The 20,772-nt window shown below is 40.2% G+C and overlaps 1 protein-coding gene across 1 annotated transcript; it reads right to left on the reverse strand.

Annotated features, from left to right (window-relative positions):
- Positions 1-378: 378 nt before the first annotated feature.
- Positions 379-8,705, reverse strand: LOC134097855 (uncharacterized). The gene is made up of 13 exons (XM_062550807.1): positions 8,677-8,705; positions 5,923-6,130; positions 5,740-5,842; positions 5,514-5,608; positions 4,194-4,268; positions 4,019-4,063; positions 3,781-3,834; positions 3,663-3,692; positions 3,374-3,406; positions 3,006-3,241; positions 2,608-2,767; positions 896-1,020; positions 379-458 (listed from the first exon to the last, which is right to left on the reverse strand). Exons 2-13 carry the CDS (start codon positions 6,128-6,130, stop codon positions 420-422), a joined length of 1,203 nt encoding a protein of 400 aa, XP_062406791.1. The 5' UTR covers positions 8,677-8,705; the 3' UTR covers positions 379-419.
- Between the last annotated feature and the right edge of the window lie 12,067 nt (positions 8,706-20,772).

The following is a 20,772-nucleotide window of genomic DNA, read 5'->3' on the forward strand; positions in this document are numbered from 1 at the left end:
AGCTCACGTGTCATGTCTATCATTAATGTACAGTAGCCTACCCAGATAGCAAAAGGTCGTTGAATCAACGTGGAATCACCGTCAGCTGTTCAACGTAATCACCGTCGAATCAACGTTGATATCGGCCGTCGATTCAACGGTAATTTGCTCATACTGTTCCACGTTGAATCAACGTTGAAAAGGGGGTGACTGGTGACGGTGAATCGATCCCATTTCAACCTTTATTCAACTTGTTATTATGTCGAATTTTGGTCGATTTTTGGTTCATTCGTTTCACTTCCTGTTTTATCTACAACAGGACATCAAATAATGCAATTAAATAAGCTAGGATAACAAATAGGCTACCCTAGTGCTATAATGAACACACAGAACGTAATATCAAACATTTATCGTTTATTTAAATGTGTCATCCATCCAGGCTAGTGGTCCAGGCGGTCAGAGTCCTGTTGTGAAGGTGCCTGAAAAGAAATAGAGAAAAATCAACAGTGGCAGGGTATATGTCTACGCGCATGCGAGAGTCTTGTGGGCAACATAAGCTTGGGCTTATGGGCAGACTACAGCTTGTGAAGTAAGCCTATAGCCTATTGGGTAAGAAGTAGGTAAGAATGGTGTAACAAAAGTAACAAGGGATAATGACAAATGACGCGACTGAGGTAGCTAGATGATTCATTGATCAAGGCAAGTAAGACGCGCAATGGGCTGTGTTAATTAGTCCAGATATGCCTACATTTCAGGAAGACGAGGTTGGACAGATAAAGCAGTTAACTTTTATGTAGTGTTGTAAGTGTTCTATTTATCCCTTGATAGCCTACTTTTAGTTACGCCGTTCTTACCTACTCCTTACCTTACAGTAGGCTTGGGCTGTATTCAGTGTTTCATGGACTGTACGGATTACCTGCTCTTGCGCTCGTCTGCGCCTCTCTATTCCCCCTTCTCTCTCCGGTGCATATTTCAGCCACTTCTTTACGGTGCCTTCGTAAGCCATCTGTGTGCTCCCTGGCAGCTGTTTTTGCAGTCCAGCTGCAACAAAGACAAGACAAGACAAGACAAAACGTTAGAACCACAAAACCGGAAATTACGCGACTCGTTTTCGTATGGTCAAGACCAACATGGTTCAGGTAAGAGCCCTTTACCGTACTTTAACCTGTCAATGCATTTACTGTACATGTCAATCATTTAATTGAGAGAAAAAACACTTAACACGATACTAAAATGGACACATCTGATCTAAGCACATGGCCTGGTAGGCTACTAATAATCATTTTACAAAGACAATTAATTTAATTCATTTAAGTTAGAATAAAACCTTACTAAAATGGGCACAATATCAGACTGCCTGGTGCAGCATTAGATGGGCGTGCACGAGAAAAAAAGCCTATACGAAACTAATCCCTGAGCCAGGGAACCTCTCAGAGTGCGTTTTCAATAGGCCCCGGTATACAAGGTATCAATGTAGCTTACTTCACGTGATGCAGCTGTGCCAATGCGCTGCTTGTTCCTTGGAACAATAGAGTCCTAACTTCTTTTAGTTACAATACTTTGTTGAAGTAATTGAAATAGTTACACTACTATTTAGGGATGTAACGATGCATCGTGACACGAATAAAAATCGGTACAAATGCGTGACGATTCGCACCGGTTGATTCGCACTCGCGAACCTACGTACCACTACGTAGGTACAGAGCACAGAACGAGGGAAGACCATAGGGGGAAGACACGGCGACAGTTTGCCAACCGCCATAGAAAGAGAAGAAGAAGACATGGCGACAGCAACTTTGATCTAGAGTGTGTGTCAGGGTTCGTATCAGGTTCGTATGGGTGCTTGAAATCCTTGAAAATGCTTGGATTTTAATGTGGTATTTTCAAGGTTTGAAAAAGACATCATTTATGAAGTTGTTTTGTTTTTGCCACGCGTTCGCGTCCAGTTTGACGTGTCTGGATTTTCCGATAATGACAGCAATCTTGTGATGCTGATATTGACTTTCAATTTCTGCGCGTGTAAACTAGTCTAAGCTACTGTGCTTGAACGAAGTTAGCTGTGACAGACTAGCCTACTGGTTTTCATCGTTTTAACCATAAAGCCTGTCGACCTTAGGTCTACTCAATTGTTTAGTTAACACCTTGTCATTTCGCGTTTGTCCCGCCGTTCAAATGGCAACTGTAGCATTGTGCTGATACATGGAAAAAGTCGCCTATTTAAAGGCAGTCTGAATTTTAATCCTAGCTCTCCATTTAGAGTGTGCACTTGAACAACTATAATGATGTAGCATATAACAGTAGGGCCTGTCATTTATTTTAAGAGGAGAGGTGTAGGACGTAATACTTTGGAAGGAGAGGGAGTGGTGCAATTTGATTTTCTTTGGAGCAACCTCTTCAAACAGCATCAATAGCCTATTTAAAAAAAAAAAATCGTAAGAAAATCGTATCGTGAACAAAAAATCGTGAACCATATCGAGTCGTGAGTTGAGTGTATCGTTACATCCCTACTACTATTACATTTTAGATAGGGTACTTGTAATAGTAACACATTACATTTTCAAAGTAGCTTTCCCAACACTGCCACGTATCTAGTACTTGTGTCTTGTGACTGAGTTTTGACAAACATACCGAATAGCACATCGCTGAGAGATGTTTCTCTAAAAGGTTTCTTGTGGCCTTTTCCTGCCCAGTTGAAATTACAAGCCAGGTTGTTGGTGAGGCCATTTTGCAGCATCCGCCTTACGGTCAATTCAGCAGTGTGCCCACCAATAAGAGCGAATGTAGAGATCTGACATAATGAACCAACAAACAAACAGATGAAAAGAAAGATTGTATGAATAATTATGTACCATATTAGCAAACTCATCACTGTGTCACATAATGAGTAATGTGTTTTTTTTTTTTTTAAGGATTATTCCTACAATTACTGTGAGTGGTGTAGTGGATGGCTGGAAAGAAGAGGTACGTTCATATTAATTTGCACATTTACTTGGACTAGTTTTTGGGTAGTGCATATTTGTAATTACCAATTTTTTTTTCTCATGGGGGTTTTCTCTCATGAGTGCTTCTGCCTGTTGAAAGTCCTCCATTGAGCTCAGGGGCAGCTTAATTAATGAAGGGGAAGCTTCAGGTGTTACCTGCCTCCCCATCTCTCTCCTGAGAGCCCTGATGTCACTTCCCAATTTGGTGACCTCCTCTTTTATCATCTTGTTGTCTTCTAGCACTTGGGACAGCAGCTGAAGGACTTTGCTTATTCCAATGTCTGTCAATTTAAATTACTTAATATTAGAAATATGTTTTTAGGGGGGTCTGGTGTACTATTTTCAGCTCAAGTCTGACGCGTATGGTAATGAAGGAAAACACTGGTTAGAATATTTATGTCTCCTTGACTTACCACGCAATAGCTGTTGGCTTGGTTGAGGTGTGGCTATATTTAAAAGTCACAAGTTGGATAGATTAGATATTTTCAAAGTGGTGTAAGGTAATTTGACATCATTCTAATCATAGTCCTGTTGTACGAGCTTGCTGAGTGCTCTACGGCAGTTAGCATTAGCTATTTGGTCTATGTTGTTGCAAATTCTTTCGTTCTTCTTATCAAGAGCATTCCGCAAGCCCATGCAACAGGGCTATGATTGGAATGATGTCAAACTATTGCTTTAAGGAAGAGCTCGTGAAAGACTTACCTTGTGAGAAATGTCCTTCTCGAGGTGAGTCTGGGAAAAGTCAATTAATATAAATACATGTTGAATCAGAGTGTTGAAATTAAATGTTGTACTGACACCACCACTAATGTACACTTACCTAGATTTAGTAGCTCAGATCTTTGGTTGCCATTTGATACCCCTGTTGATTGAGCTAGTTATGAAAAAAAAAAAATCCATGTTATTGCATGAACAAGTTACGATAATTTAAGTTTTACTTGTTTACTCATCACTTTGCCTGACATTGAGCATGTTTGGCTTGGTTGCTGGCCGTGGTTTGCCAACAGCAGAGATTGTGCGCATATGTATGAGAAACCATTGCTGTTCATTAAAATTACCTCTTTGTGTGGTCGATGGCCCAAATAGCCACTCACTATTGATGTCTGAAAAACAAAGAAACATGTTTAGCATTTGAGTGTTGCTTCAAATGGCAAGTAGTAAGTACCTTCAAATTTCAGTTTGACTTGCATTAAACAGTAAACACATACAACACAAATGTTTAGCCTATCCTACCTGGCCCAAAGTCAATAGCTGGCCTTGCTGTTTTTCTAGGGGTTGGCTGATCCTCATCAGATTCAGTGTCCTCACCTTGAAACATTGGAAATGGCAGTTGAATTTCAGACTATCCTAAATGGACAACCAGATATTTGTTTAATTCTGAAATACAGTGCCTATAGAAAGTCAACCGTTCTGAAAATTAATAAAAAAAAGAATAACAGGGTTGGAAAAGTCATCATACCCCTGACTTAATACTTTGTATAGCTTCCTTTTGCTTTCATTACAGCCCTCAATCTGTTTGGATATGTCTCTATTATAGCTTTGCACACTTAGATTGGGGAATATTTGCCCAATCTTCCGTGCAAAATTGTTCAAATTCAGTCAAATTCTGTAAGGAACGGCGATGGACTGCTCTCTTCAAGTCAATCCACAGATTTTCTATAGTATTAAAGGAATAGTTCGGAATTTTGGACATAGGACCTTATTTCCAACTTAGTCGGGGTGATATAGGTCGGTGAAGACCATTTTCAGTCAATTTCTGCCCTTCCTTGAGTTGCAGCGTTCATCTCGTGCTAACCTAGGTGCCGAGATAACGCAAGTCAACGGTAACATCCAGCCTGCCACTGAAAACACTCCACAGAACACCCGAAACAAATAAATGAAAACGTCAGACTATCAATGCACATGCCTGTGTTGATAGAACAATGTTAGAAATAAAACTAACCTTGCATCGCATTGCAATAGCCTACTTTGTTCCCTGTATGGCAGTGGCGGATTGATATTGAGAAACTAGTCCCTCAAAATGTAATAAATCACTGAGTTGCAAGGTTAGTTTTACTTCTAAAATTATTCTATCAACACGGACACGTATATCGATAGTCTGACGTTTTAATTGACAAGTCTCGGGTGTGCGGTGGAGTGAGTAAGACTGTTGTTGATGTCAGACTGATGTTACCGTAGAAATGCTTTAGCTAAGAAACAGCGTTAGCAAAGGGGGACGCTGCGTCTGAAGGAAGGGGTTTAACGCGATAAAAACGGTCTCCACCGGCCTATATCACCTCGGTAAAGTTGGAAATGAGGTCCTATGTCCAAAATTCCGAACTATTCCTTTAAGTCAGGGGTATGATGACTTTTCCGGTTGACTTTTTTTTCATTATGTTGATGTTGTACAGCTACATTTGTAAATAAAACTGCAAAAGATTGTTTTTAAAATGGGTTTTGATTTCAGGCTGTAAGACAAAAAAAGTAACTATTTCAAAAGGGTATGATGACTTTCTATAGGCACTGTATGTGTTAGGCCTATTGCTGTTCAGTTTAACCCAAAAAGACCCGCACCTCCAACAGCTTCTCGTGGCAAGCTCCAAGTCCTGGCTGTAGCTGATGAGCCCGCTCTTCCAAGATTGCTACCTTCATTGTAGCGTGGGTTTGCCCTTTGGAACAGTGATGGTAGTGGGTCAGCAACACCAGAAATGTAAACAGAACACACTGAACTTTTTTCTGTTTTTTGTATACATTTTGTGAGCTTTCGGTTTTGATTAGACTGGACAGAATGTTTTTTTACCTTCTTTTTCTCTTCTCAGGAAATTCAGCCTCTGACTGGATGTCTGTTGGGCAGTCTGGTTGCAAAGATTTATCTAAATATTCTTTGGCCTTGCCATATGTCGCTGAAAGTGAATGACATGTCTTAGTGCAATGTAACAAGTTGAATCTTAAAAAAATATTTTAATGCAGTATGTTTCCTTACCACAGCCTACCAAGACCCTCACGTCATCATAAACATCCCAGTCTTGACCTGGCGGAAGGTGGTTTAAAACGGACTTCTGGAGCCGCCAGTGGTCATAGGAGCCAGGCCAATAACACCTCCAGCTTTCCCCTGCCTTCTCCAGCCAGCTGCATGGCACTACGGCAGTGCCTTTGTCCATGAACTCGACCACCTTCCACATCTGTGCCATCTGATAATAAGGTGAAGGAATGAAACACTTGAAATAGAACAATAGTTCTGATGTGTTTTGAGTGTTTGAAAAATAACCCTTGGAAATATATATCCAAAATGTTCTATATTACAATTATCTATCTATCTGTCTTGATCTACACACCAAAGTCACTATTGGTGTATATGTTCCAAGTGATTACTATGTTAAGTGATAGGAGAACTGCATGCAACTAATCATAATTCACTACGTAAGCCTAATTATCTTCAAAGGCTTGCCGGGCTCGAGGCACATGCCCCCTCCCCAGAGTTACCTTCATAAAAGACAAAAACAAGGAAAGGAAAAAAAAGCACTTCGCAGGAAGAGTAGACGACGCTACTCAGCTGAAGCACTCTAACTACTCATTCACAGCATTTTGTCAAGACGGATATGTAGATAGATAGATAGATAGATAGATTTTTTTTTTTTTTTATAGGCTATATATTTTTTTTTTTCCTTTTATGGGTTTTTTTCAGGATTGGGAATTGGGGGTTGTTGATGATTAGGAATTAGGATTGGTGAAGAAGAGGGATGGCAACAAAATAGTCTTGGTCTGGCAAAAGCACACATTTTCTTTGAACATCCTCAAGGTGCCCAACTTCAAGCCTGTCTTTTAGTGTGTGGACCTGAAAACAGCCTATGTGAGCGGATGGGCAGGGATAAGTGAAATGTGAATCTCTGTAGCTAAACGTTCTGTACACAATAAAAACTGAACCAGATGATTTCACAATGTTTTGGACCAGTGCAATCTCCTGTCCTATCGCTACACAGTTGTCCCCAGTCTTTGTTGACAGACAGAAGTCTTTTGTTACTGCCTTTCTGTATTGTTTGCCATTGCTGTATTGCTGAGGCAATGGACCATCCTGGTGTGAGTCAAACAAAAGGGGCTGCGCACTCGGAGGTGGAGTCAAGGCATCAGGCACCTCTGACAGTCTCTTGACCACCTGTTGTAATGGCTGATGAGGCTTTCTCAACATTTTTTTTATTTTTCCAAGATAGTTTTCGTAGGGAAACGCAGAGACACGGTCAAGGGCACCAAATTGTCGGTATACATCAGTTAGATGTATCACCTGATGGATGGTAAAAACAATTTCCCCTTCACCATATAAGTCTCCAAAGTTTTTTACAAATGCTGTCAGTAAACTATTTGCAAAATCAATCATGGGTGCAGAGAGGTTGGGGCTGAGTAATAAAAACACACCCACGGAGAACAACAAGAAGTTTTCAAATATCTCTCTTGGGAGAATGCGTTTCAGAACCACAGGCCCACTGTAGACCATGAACTGTCTTAGCTCTGTGGCCTTCCATCGGTCTATTTCTGCAAGTTCTCGTGGCTTTCGGGCAAATTCAGTGGGAATATGGGGACGGAGAGCAGTCAGTTTTGCAGATATTGCTGTGATCACTCTAGATGGCTGTCTAGTGGCCAGATTTTTCCCCTTCATCCAGAATAGAATTAGTTTTCTAGTTACCCCCAAACAGCACAGGTGCATATAATCAATTGGAAACTGTGTTACCATCAGGACAATGCCGGTAAGGGGACTAGGATGTAGGTGGTGATCAGTGTCAGACATCAATGCAAAGTCTTCATCAGTCCTAAGCCTGGCATTCATCTCAGGGTATGTCATTTTATTTTGCCACACACCTACTTGATGGCATTTGTCGCACCCAGAGTAGCCATTATGGGACTTTGTCTGTTTTATGTAAGCCCGTGCTGGAGCATCACAGATAAAAGAGCACACCATCACCTTCAGAGTTTCACCTCTGTAGGTCAGTCCATCCCTCAGTAACTGGGTGAGGTCATCTACAAATGACTTCAGGTACTCTTGCACACTAGACGGTTTTGCGTTACCACAGAACAGACCGACAATGAAAGGTTTTTTCATGTAGTCACAATCAATCATGGCCAGAATTGGCCAAAACTGAACTTTAGAACTTTTAAAAATGGGTAAACCATCGATGTTAAATTGCAACCGAATTGTCTGAAGGCAAGTAGGCAGGTGAATTGAATTCAGTTTTGACAAAATTCCCTTTGCCAATCCAAAATGGTGATATTCACCCCCACCTAATGCTTCCACAGCTATTCTCCTTTGAGTGCCAAGGAGTGTCCTAGCATCTCTAGGCAGCTCTGGGTGGTATACTGTCAATATTGACAGAAGAGCAGTAACTGCAACGAGATTGATACCAAAAGCCGATGACCATTGCTGAAGTTTATCTCGTAGACTCATCTCCTCTGGCTCACTTTCATCAGAGCTGGGTGGCACACTCAAATCTTCGCTGCCTGTACTGTCACTGACAGCACTGTGTTGACCAGGACTGTTGGCGTAGTCTAAAGATGCCTCACAAAGTGGTAGATGTGATGAGCTGTCACTAAGGGGGACATTTTCGGCCTGACTAATTGTCATATTGAATTCCTGCAGAATCTCATTCTCTGTCTCCCTTGCATTTGACAAGACTCGCCTTCTTTTACTCCAATAAGAGGCCATTTTTGTGTGTATTGGCCACTATTGAAAAAGAATTTAGGATGATACCTTTGCTGTGAGCTTGAAATGGTCTTCAGTGTCCCATATACATGCAAATGGAAGGGGAAAGAAAACACAATCAGTTTCGGTTTTAATGACATACTGTGGCAACAATTGACAATTGCATTTATTCTGACACAGTAAAATTAGGATGAAGTTAAGTGTTAACATAAATGTTATTGTTGTCTTGCTACAAATTTGAAAGAAGTCAGAAGAGCCACTTTCAAATGCAAATGTGGTTGAATGGGCCTGAAAATCCTTGGATTTTCTTTTATTGTATTTACGAAACAAAACATATTTTCTGTTTAATGAAAACTAGACGTTTCTAATGGTGTCACTTATGTGTTTCTAAGACAAAAACTTGCAGATTAAGATGTGTGTTTAGAACAGATTTTTTATGTTTTAGAACAGAGGGAGGGGGGGGGGATTTAGACTCCAGGGGTTAAATTAGGTTTGGTGCCCTGTGTGGCATGGAGTTCAAAACCAACCAGCACTTGTGTCATTGCACTAACGACAAGTGATGTCACTTTCTCTGATTGGGTGTAGTATATTAGATTATTTGTAATTGGTACATTTTTGTGCATACGTCACATCTGGAATTTGTTGTTCAGATTTGCCGCGAATGCCGCCACACACTCATTCCAACGGTAATTTTACCGAGGTAGGCTGCCATGTGGCTTTCGAGACCAAGTTCACAGAAAATATATATATTATTTGACTACACTCGACGAATTATGTTCACTGATTGTGTAGGTAAGAGAACAGCGTTAAGATTTTAAATGTATTTTGGTTTTTAGAAATCGGCATTGTTGGTTAAATTTAAGGTCACCATAGCTTGCATATGGCTAACGTTAGATATTGTTAGCCGGTTGCGAAATCCTCGATTTAACTGGTAATGTTAGCATGCAATGTTAGCTTAGAGACCACATTCAGTATTATCTCATATTTATTTGCGCCGTGGTTAGCTTGCTAGCTAGCTTACTAAATATTAAGAGTTTGATCATTTTGGTTGATACGTTTTTATTTTAAGGCCGAAGGCTAAAGTTAATCATCTGTGTTTATCAGGTGGATGCAGCTGAAGTCCACGACTAACTTAGCAGCTAACGGAAGCTGATTGACTTGGCTATTCCAGAGGTAAGTACTTCTATTTACTGGTTAACGTTAGTTAAGACATTAACATCGATAGATTGTAGTATGGACCGACATGTCCATGGGGCTGATTCCGATAGCCAGTTGGCCCCCTGATAGCCGTTTGAATTTGCATTAACGTTAAGCAGTAACAATAGGAATTCGGAAACAAAGATGCTTTAATGTCATATTTGATTGATGGCCCTTACACTTTCAGTAGTCATTGGTGTGCAGATTTGCACAACATCTTTTTCGGTTCTTAACGGGTGTTTTTATTGTCAAAAATGTGCGATTTTGTCTATGAAGCAAGTGAGACACGTCGAGGCTACACAACGTCTTACACAAATCTCGGGTATAAGTTAAGTGAAACGATGACAGCAGTTATAATACATTTGTAAAACTAGGCTTTCCGCTTAGTAGGATTGATCAGTGGGCAGTAGTTCTATATGACTTGAGTTATATCTTGGCACATAATCTGCTCCCCAGCAGGTTTGATTTGTAGCAGAGGACAACATGGTAATAGAGCGACGCTGAAACAGTGCCACTTACGTATGACCGCTTAAGCCCCATTCATGCTCAACGTAAAATACGGATACGGATACGTGTGGAGTGTTTCAAACGTTCATTCCGTTGATTTCGTCCGTACTTTGACACGAAATTGAGGGGCTTACGGGGCAGTCACACGCTTGCGTCCGCCAACGTATGCCTCATTTTGTCACATTTCCATAAACGCGAACTGATTGGTTTGTCAGTGTTCGAAAATTTGCATACACGGAATTTCATTGGCTGGCGCTTGCGCGATCCGTCAAAAGTTGAACATTTCTCAACTTTTTAGCGGAGGCAACGTATCTCAGGCAACGCATCGGACCCACAATTCAGTGCGGCATGAAATGAAGTCCAGCCAATGTAAAGTGAATGGGAAAACAACGGACGAACGTTGGCGGACGCAAGCGTGTGACTGCCCCGTTATGATTACGGATGAAACGGATGAAACGTTGCAATACCGAGCACTACCACACGAATACCACACGAAAAAGTGGGGGCGCTATGCATTCACACGTAAAATACGGACGGAGGTATGAATACACCACCGGATAGAACGTGCGTACAAAATACGGACGTAAATTGCCACACGTTGAGCATGAATGGGCCTTTAGGGCGCAACATACCGCGCTAACCCACTAGCTGCTAGCAGTGCTACTAGAGCTTCGTTCAGGCTTCGTTTTACACCCACTCTAGTTAACTGCGAATTATTTGTGGCATTTATCGACATGCCATGACATTTATTTACGTGTCGTGTTACGGGATACTGTCGTTCATGGTGACATTATCAGATGTCAACGTTAACATCGCCGTCGCCATTGTAGTTAATTGCAAAAATGACCAATAACGTTACTAGTTGAAAAGGGAACACTCGTTTTTCATGACATTTATCTACATGTCATGTGCTATTGGATACCGTTGGGTAAAGTCGATGTAAACAATAATTTAACATTCATTAACCATACAGAATGCTCGCGCAGCAAAGGACAGTCGACTTTAACTGCTAGCTGCTAGCAGCTAACGTTAACCCACTAATCGAGCTTCATTCCGGCTTCGTTTTACACCCGACCTAGTTAACCGCAAATTATCTGTGGCATTTATCGACATGCCATGACATTTATTTACGTGTCGTGTCACGGGATACTGTCGTTCATGGTGACATTATCAGATGTCAACGTTAACATCGCCGTCGCCATTAGTCAATTGCAAAAATAACCAATAACGTTACTAGTTGAAAAGGGAACAATCGTTTTTCATGACATTTATCTACATGTCATGTGCTATTGGATACCTTTGGGTAAAGTCGATGTAAACAATAATTTAACATTCATTAACCATACAGAATGCTCGCGCAGCAAAGGACAGTCGACTTTAACTGCTAACGTTAACGTTAGCTAGCCTAGCTCGAAGTTATCGCCACCGTCACTCACCTTTTCAGGTCTTCCAGGTGATTCAAAGCTAAACTAACACTACTACCTACTATATATTTAACTAAGCTAAACTAGTTAAATAAATAAACAAATAAACAAATATAAAAACTACACAAACGAAACAAACAAACACGTAAAAGGTAAAAAGCTATCTATCTAACTATATGTCTATCTAACTATATATATCTATGTCTATCTAACTATCCTATCTATCTAACTATATCTAACTATATATATCTATGTCTCTATCTAACTATCCTATCTATCTAACTATCCTATCTATCTAAACTATAAACTAAACTATGCTATATATAAACTATAAATCGCTATCTCTGTCGTTATCTCTCGTTATCTCTGCTCTCTCTCGTAAACCACCAACATCTGCACAGATTGACTGTCGTCAAGGCTATTTAGGGACGGCTGGTTGACAAGCACGCGACGGTTCGTGCATTACATGTCAGCAACATGTCATGAATCCTATAACATTATAACACTGGATATACAATAATAATAATAATAATAATAATAATAATAATAATAATCAACTAGAAAAAGTCCGAATGTGAGATTGTTGAAGCTCATTAATTGTATGAAACGATTAGCCGTTGTAGCATTAGCTCTATTAAGCTGATATAATTAGCTCACAGCAACCTTTAAATAATGGCACACATGAACTTGTATGAGTACTTACACGTTGTATGGAATCTCTGGGTCCAAACGGGCATCTTCCTGTCTGTCATCATTCTTGTAGGTGTACTTGAAATTTCCTGGTTGGTTTGTTTTGTAACTCATATTCATTAGATGAGTTTTGCAAAGAAAGATAGATAGAAAGACAGTGTGAGAGACGCGTGAGGTATGCTGTTATGATGGACTGTTTGATGTGTTAGTGCATTTGGTCCTCAACTCTAGAGGTTTTAGAGGTGGTATAGTCATTCGTGTGTGTGTATGTGTTTGGCTGAGTCTTGCCATAAGTTGTCTAACTATTAGGGGTGGGAATTGGCAAAAGAATGACAATTCGATACTATTGCGATATTTGGGCCACAATTCGATATTATTGCGATTCTAAACATATTGCGATACAACAAGTATTGCGATTCGATTCTGCGATATATTGCTATTCATGTCTCTCATATTGTCCGAAGGCATTACAAAAAATAAGGAAAATAACTGATCAACTCACTTTGTCATGGCATGGTGCCTATCAAGGTCCTTACTATTTGCTTTTTGTTGAAAACCGAAACACACCCACACTTTCGATTTGAAATTGCCGTTGAATGCACACTGTAGTGAAAGATCTAAGAAATACTGTATGAACTAGCCCCAGCAGTAGCCCTGGATTCCAGAGACCTTTTAATCTAATGACATCAAATACATTTCTGTGGTATCTGCAGCTGCACTCTGACCTCTACTAGACGATTCTACCTCGTGCGGCTTCAGTGAAGGACTGCCTTGGGTCAAGAGTTCATCAAGCAATGGCAGGTTCTGCAGCTGTACTCTGACCCCTACTAGACGATTCTACCATGTGCGGCTTCAGTGAAGGACTGCCTTGGGTCAAGAGTTCATTAAGCAATGGCAGGTTCTTAAGCTGTATGGAGATGTAGGTAAGAACATGATCAGACACTACAAGAATCTTATTTTAAATAATAGCAATTTAATGAGTGAGATGAGTGATGAGCAAAGACTTTTACGGAGATAAAGATTATAACCATGGTATTGGAACTACACAAAATGCAATTTTCATTATTATTATTAATGGTAATAAATCTGGTCATGTAGTTAAATAAACATTTTTTTTTTTTTTTAAATAAACAATTGCCTTTTGTAAGGATTTTATTGTTCTTACCCTGTTCCCCATCAGATATTCTATAGCTTGCCTGCTGAACAATAGGAAACCAGCTGTTGCTCAGATCTTAAGGTGAGTCATATACCTTTCTGATCTTCAAGGTGAACTATGCAAGTTTTTTGTTTTGCCTAATTTGCCTTAAATGATCAACTTCGGAGTAGTTGGAATGGTTATTTGACTTATTTCGGGTTGAACACACTGAGCGAGTTGACCAATCACAATCTTTTGTATAAAGTTAGAGCAAACACAGCCTTAATTCTCAAAATAGGTTTCTTTGTGAATGTTGATTAACTAGTGACATATTCTGCTTAACATTTTCATAGTCTAATTCTATAGGCCTACAGAGTTCATTTAAATGATGGTCTTTGAAACGTTGCGTGAAATAATGGTGGCACAGCGAACGACTTGAGCAAGTGTCAATGCCGGGTCAAACAGAAAGTCTCCAGGCTCGCGATCATGCTCATGAACAGGCAGACTGACCGGTTTGAGAAATGTTATAAAATATACAGGCTGAAGTTGTAGAGGAAGCTCTGTAGAGAAACCTGCAAGTGTAAAACAAGCGTAAACAAAAAGCAAAACTGGCGAAGAAACTGCCAAACCGGCATAGTTTCCATTGAACTGTAAATGGTAAAACACAAGGTTACTGATTGTATGTTTCTCTTTTCACAGAAAAGCCCTCAGAACATGAAGCCAACGAAGCAGATGAGGACTCAGCCCAGAGACACCAAATGGAAAAGCCCATTGCAGTAATCAACTACTGGAGATGAATGCATGATCAAGGGCGTCAGTTTCTTTTTATAAGTGCCGGGGACAACAACGATAAACTTAAGTGTGGTTAGAAAAGTGCTGGGTACAATTATATTTTCATCCGTTTTATGTTTTATTATAATATGCACTGCATTACAGTGTATTGAATATTGAAAGGTGTTTTGAAAAATTGTAGCATTAGGCCTATTTTCAATCAATGAAAGTTGAAAGCGACACATGGTTTGTCATGTTTTCCAAACGCCGTTGGAAACCACCGTTAAGCTATTGGCTTGAGATAGTATTTGAAATCTGTAGCACAAATATAGGCTACCTTTTGGCTATTAAACAGCCCTCCTGACAGCAAAGTACCAGACAAACATTGTCTGACCATAGAGGAGTTATGAAACCAAACGAAAGGTAGGCCTACTGACTGAGAAAGCATCAACCATTTGACGAGCGGTATTTGTGACTGACTGGTCTGTCTTGCATCGCTATGCAGCAAAAAAACAGGAAGGGTTTGACCAGGCAGAGACAATCTCTTTTCGGCAGGCAATATCTTCTGATATCCTTAGATTGATTGTGAAACAAGCTAATCAACTAACCCCTATATGTCTGTGTTAGGCGTCTTTCTTTGCCCTCGTTGGCGGCTACACGGCCGAGATAATTACAAGAAGGATGCTGGGCCAAGCTATGACTAACAGCCATTTCAAGTCTTGCACCAAATCACCAAGGTACTCATGACTGTCAGCTAAGGGGGGTGACGATATTTTAACACTATTTTAAGTAATCTTCAGTGATGACATGTATTACAGTAAAAATAGAGAATACGAAACAATTCAGGAGATGAGTGGAGCAATTTCTAAAATGTCTCGGGAGGTCAGGGCTACAGCAGGTAGTAAAAAGATTGTCAGAGGTTCCAGTGTCAGTCAAACCTTTTCCCACTGGCTGTTACCCTGCATAAAAGACATTTAGTTTAGTTACATATATTGTAGATAAGCTAAGTTTAAAATAAGTAGTAGGATTAGTTTAATTAGTAGCTTCAAGATTAGATTTGATTTGCCTTGAAGACCTGAAAGGAGTAACGTGGCGATAACTGAGGCTAGCAAACTACTAGCAAACGGTAACGTTAGCAGTTAAAGTCGACCGCACGGTGGTGCATTGCTTCCAAATCTCACAACAGCAGAACAATTAAGAAAGGCTTCAATGCATTAATCCACTATTTCCACACACCTTGTGATGTGGCCAAGGTGGCAAGACAGCGCATACTGACTAAGCAGACACAATCCTATGTGGGGGGTCGGGGGCTTTGCAACGCCTGAAAAAAAAAAACAACGGACACTGACTGTGCAACATCTAATATAGATACAGAACCGGAAACTATACGGAAAAAAAGTTTAAAGTTTAAGGAAAATCATGTTAACAGGAAATCAACTCATTCCCACTATGTCAGTGACAGTACAGGCAGCGTAGATTTTAGTGTGTCATCCAGCTCTGATGAAAGTGAGCCTGGGGAGATGAGTCTACAAGACAAACTTATGCAATGGTCATCGACTTTTGGAATCAATCTTGTTGCAGTTACTGCTCTTCTGTCAATATTGACAGTATACCACCCAGAGCTGCCTAGAGATGCTAGGACACTCCTTGGCACTCAAAGGAGAATAGCTGTGGAAGCATTAGGTGGGGGTGAATATCACCATTTTGGATTGGCAAAGGGAATTTTGTCCATATTGAATTCAATTCACCAGCCTAGTTGCCTTCAGACAATTAAGTTGCAATTTAACATCGATGGTTTACCCATTTTTAAAAGTTGGACTTTTGGAATCAATCTTGTTGCAGTTATAAAAAATGTTATTCCTAGCCTGCTCAAACGTTGTAGGGCGAAAGACAGACATGTTCTCGTTATTGGACCATGAAAAGATTGAACTGCATGGCCATTAGTTTAAATGTAGTTACCAGGAGATATAATTTGTGGCCACATCTCAAATGCTTCTCGGTCCTCATCATAAAGGTTTGGACTGTATTTGTAGCTCTGGTCCTAAAGTTTACGTTGCACGCATCCTTTGCTCGGTTTCAGCGGCACTCCAGAAACAGGTTCCCGGAAGCACAGCAGTCGTTTTCGGGGAGAATACATATTTTTTTCCCCTACCAACTGTGTTATCATTGGCCAAAAAGCTAAATAGTTTTAATATTAACCTTACCCTGTTGTAAGACAAAAAAGAGAAAAAACGCAAAACCGTCTAATGTGCACGATTACCTGAAGTCATTTGTAGATGACCTCACCCAGTTACTGAAGGATGGACTGACCTACAGAGGTGAAACTCTGAAGGTGATGGTGTGTTCTTTTATCTGTGATGCTTCAGCACAGGCTTACATAAAACAGACAAAGTCCCATAATGGCTACTCTGGGTGCGACAAATGCCATCAAGTAGGTGTGTGGCAAAATAAAATGACATACCCTGAGATGAATGCCAGGCTTAGGACTGATGAAGACTTTGCATTGATGTCAGACAATCAAAGGCTCTGCTTTAACCAGTTTTACACGTTATGTTGGGTAGTGTAGTAGTCTCTCGTTAAATCGTGAATATTTTTTTTTTCTCTCTCAAAACAAGGTTGATGCCTCATTAACTTTTGACATCTATATGAGCAGGTATAATCGCTTGGTCACACCGTAGCTGGTTTTAAGTCTACCATGAACGGTTACGATTTTATGGCTTATTCTCCAGTTGTCAATGGAGAAATTGTATTGGATTCTTACTTCTGGACAAGGCTGTGGGCGGGACTGTCGAGCTCTATTGTCCTGATGGTAACACAGTTTTCAATCGATTACATGCACCTGTGCTGTTTGGGGGTAACTAGAAAACTTATTCTGTTCTGGATGAAGGGGAAAAATCTCGCCACTAGACAGCCATCTAGAGTGATCACAGCAATATCCGCAAAACTGACTGCTCTCCGTCCCCATATTCCCACTGAATTTGCCCGAAAGCCACGAGAAACGCATTCTCCCAAGAGAGAGATTTGAAAACTTGTTGTTGTTCTCCGTGGTTGTGTTTTTATTACTCAGCCCCAACCTCTCTGCACCCATGATTGATTTTGCAAATAGATTACTGACAGCATTTCTAAAAAACTTTGGTGACTTATATGTGACCCTGTAAAGCGGAACCAGTCGTTTCGGTAAAATTTACTAAATTATAAATTGTGCTCACGTGAACGGACATAAACTAAGCTTTCCGATATGTATATCGAGGGTATTACACAAACTATCGCTAAGATAACCGCATCCAAAGTTGACATGGTTCCCCTGTCACGATATGCCAGAAGAGGAGAAATCACCTTTTTAAGCGGCGCGTGCACAACGGGAATGACAGCAAATGTGTTGAATCTTCGCCAGGTTTAACAGTCAATATGTATGTTTTTCCGTGAAATGCGTTCACAATATGAAACTGTTGACTGTATACAGTCGAATTATGCGAAAATGTGAAATTCAACATTTTAACCCGGAAGTTTGTTATTGTTGATTTTCTCAAAATAACGTGCACAAAACGACTGATTTCGCTTTGAATGGTCACATATGGTGAAGGGGAAATTCTTTTTACTATGCATCAGGTGATACAACTAACTGATGTATACCGACAATTTGGTGCCCTTGACCGTGTATCTGCGTTTCCCTATGAAAATTATCTTGGAAAAAATTTTGAGAAAGCCTCATCAGCCATTACAACAGGTGGTCAAGAGACTGTCAGAGGTGCCTGATGCCTTGACTCCACCTCCGAGTGCGCAGCCCCTTTTGTTTGACTCACACCAGGATGGTCCATTGCCTCAGCAATACAGCAATGGCAAACAATACAGAAAGGCAGTAACAAAAGACTTCTGTCTGTCAACAAAGACTGGGGACAACTGTGTAGCGATAGGACAGGACATTGCACTGGTCCAAAACATTGTGAAATCATCTGGTTCAGTTTTTATTGTGTACAGAACGTTTAGCGACAGAGATTCACATTCACTTATCCCTGCCCATCCGCTCACATAGGCTGTTTTCAGGTCCACACACTAAAAGACAGGCTAGAAGTTGGGCACCTTGAGGATGTTCAGAGAAAATGTGTGCTTTTGCCAGACCAAGACTGTTTTGCTGCCATCCCTCTTCTTCACCAATCCTAATTCCTAATCAACAACCCCCAATTCCTAATCCTGAAAAAAATCCTTAAAACAAACAAAAAAAAAACCATATAGCCTATAAAAAAAAATCTATCTATCTATCTATCTACATATCCGTCTTGACAAAATGCTGTGAATGAGTAGTTGGAGTGCTTCAGCTGAGTAGCGTCGTCTACTCTTCCTGCGAAGTGCTTTTTTTTCCTTTCCTTGTTTTTGTCTTTTATGAAGGTAACTCTGGGGAGGGGGCATGTGCCTCGAGCCCGGCAAGCCTTTGAAGATAATTAGGCTTAGGTAGTTAATTATGATTAGTTACATGCAGTTCTCCTATCACTTAACATAGTAATCACTTGCAACATATACACCAATAGTGACTTTGGTGTGTAGATCAAGACAGATAGATAGATAATTGTAATATAGAACATTTTGGATATATATTTCCAAGGGTTATTTTTCAAACACTCAAAACACATCAGAACTATTGTTCTATTTCAAGTGTTTCATTCCTTCACCTTATTATCAGATGGCACAGATGTGGAAGGTGGTCGAGTTCATGGACAAAGGCACTGCCGTAGTGCCATGCAGCTGGCTGGAGAAGGCAGGGGAAAGCTGGAGGTGTTATTGGCCTGGCTCCTATGACCACTGGCGGCTCCAGAAGTCTGTTTTAAACCACCTTCCGCCAGACTGGCGGAATCCTAATTCTTATTCAACAACCCCCAATTCCTAATCCTGAAAAAAAAATCCTATAGAGAGATATTTGAAACCATGTTGCGTAATCCATCCAATATTGTATTTAGCATGATGTCATGGTAGATATGGCATTCATTTAAACCTGCAGAGCAGCTACAGAGTTTATGAGATCACAGATTGCCAGCAAGTGTGCCCTTTGTGAGGATGGAGATGCTCTCATAGCAGTTTCTCTTGTGCTTGTGGACCCCTCCTAGCCCATAGACTATGTCAGGCCTAATCGCAAATACAGTCCAAACCTTTATGATGAGGACCGAGAAGCATTTGAGAAGCGGCCACAAATTATATCTCCTGGTAACTACATTTAAACTAATGGCCATGGAGTTCCATCTTTTAATGGTGCAATCATAACGAGGAACATGTCTGTCTTTCGCTCTACAAAGTTTGAGCAGGCTAGGAATAATATTTTTTATAAGGGGAATCGAGAAGCGTTTCTGGGTGCTTGCATTTCTTCAAAATTGCGCAACTGATGAACACAGAGCAGGACATTGTTCGACAGTATGCACAAACTGTATTTGAGTACCTTGGTGATTTGGTGCACTAAGAAAAATTGTAATGGAGAATACTTTCATTTTGGCCTGGCAAACTCCATAAAAAAAGAAATTAGAGAGCCTAACATGATCAAGCGCCCTGCAAAATATTAAATTACAGTTAAACTTTGATGGCCTCCCACATTTTAGAAGTGACTACACCAAAAACCCATGGTAGGATTGTTCTCAGGAATGAGCAAGCCGGGAGGCATTTTGAGTACCTTGGTGATTTGGTGCAAGACACAGGTGTCAAAGGTCTGGTATTAGACCACAAAGGACAATTTATGATTTATACGGGTCCTGTGGTGCTCAGAAATTGTATGCTAGATGCCATGTTTTTGTTGCTGACCCCATGTTTGCCAGCGGAGAGACTTCAATTTGCACAATTCTAGGCTTAGTTAAAAATGTTGAAGAATTGTATGATGGGCAAGAACTAGACTTTTAGTTTATTTTCAGTTCACCTGTGGCGTATCCTGCAAAGCAAGTTAAGCCTACCTTACACTGACAAGATTTGGGAAAGACTCTTAAAAGATTATAGTCTTTTAACTAATGCCCCTCATTCAAGCTTTCCTCAAAAGACTACAACCTTTCAAGAATCTGTCCCAAATCTAGTCAGTGTAAGGTAGGCTTTAGACATATCTAGGCTATCTAGACATATCGAAGCTACATAAAGCCTTAACTCTGTATTTAGCTGAGTGGTCCTACGATGGCAGTTGTCATAAATGTGTATAATAATAATAATAATAATAATAATATTTTTATTTATTTATTTATTTATTTTACTTTTAAAATGAAGTGTTATTTGGATAAGATCCAAACATATGTAGTACTGAAATATGTATCTATTCATGCTAAAGTGAAGGTATTCTGTGTATTAAGGTAAGCATAACACTAAGACCAGGCACCATTTAAACCCATGTGCAACTTTGAAGTCAATTGTTTTTTGTTTTTTTTTGTGTTTAAGAGGGGTCTGTCGAATGCTATTCAT

The sequence above is a fragment of the Sardina pilchardus genome, chromosome 12 (genome assembly GCF_963854185.1).
Source record: "Sardina pilchardus chromosome 12, fSarPil1.1, whole genome shotgun sequence".
Lineage (NCBI taxonomy): Eukaryota > Metazoa > Chordata > Actinopteri > Clupeiformes > Clupeidae > Sardina > Sardina pilchardus.

Bases quoted from the DNA above. Each gene is read 5' to 3' on its own strand.
- LOC134097855 (XM_062550807.1), bottom strand. From the start codon at position 6,130: ATGGCACAGATGTGGAAGGTGGTCGAGTTCATGGACAAAGGCACTGCC. The intron at 5,843-5,922 runs GTAAGGAAACAT...ATTCACTTTCAG, and splicing joins GAGGGTCTTGGTAGGCTGTG to CGACATATGGCAAGGCCAAA. The intron at 459-895 runs GTAATCCGTACA...ATTTCTTTTCAG, and splicing joins GCAGACGAGCGCAAGAGCAG to GCACCTTCACAACAGGACTC.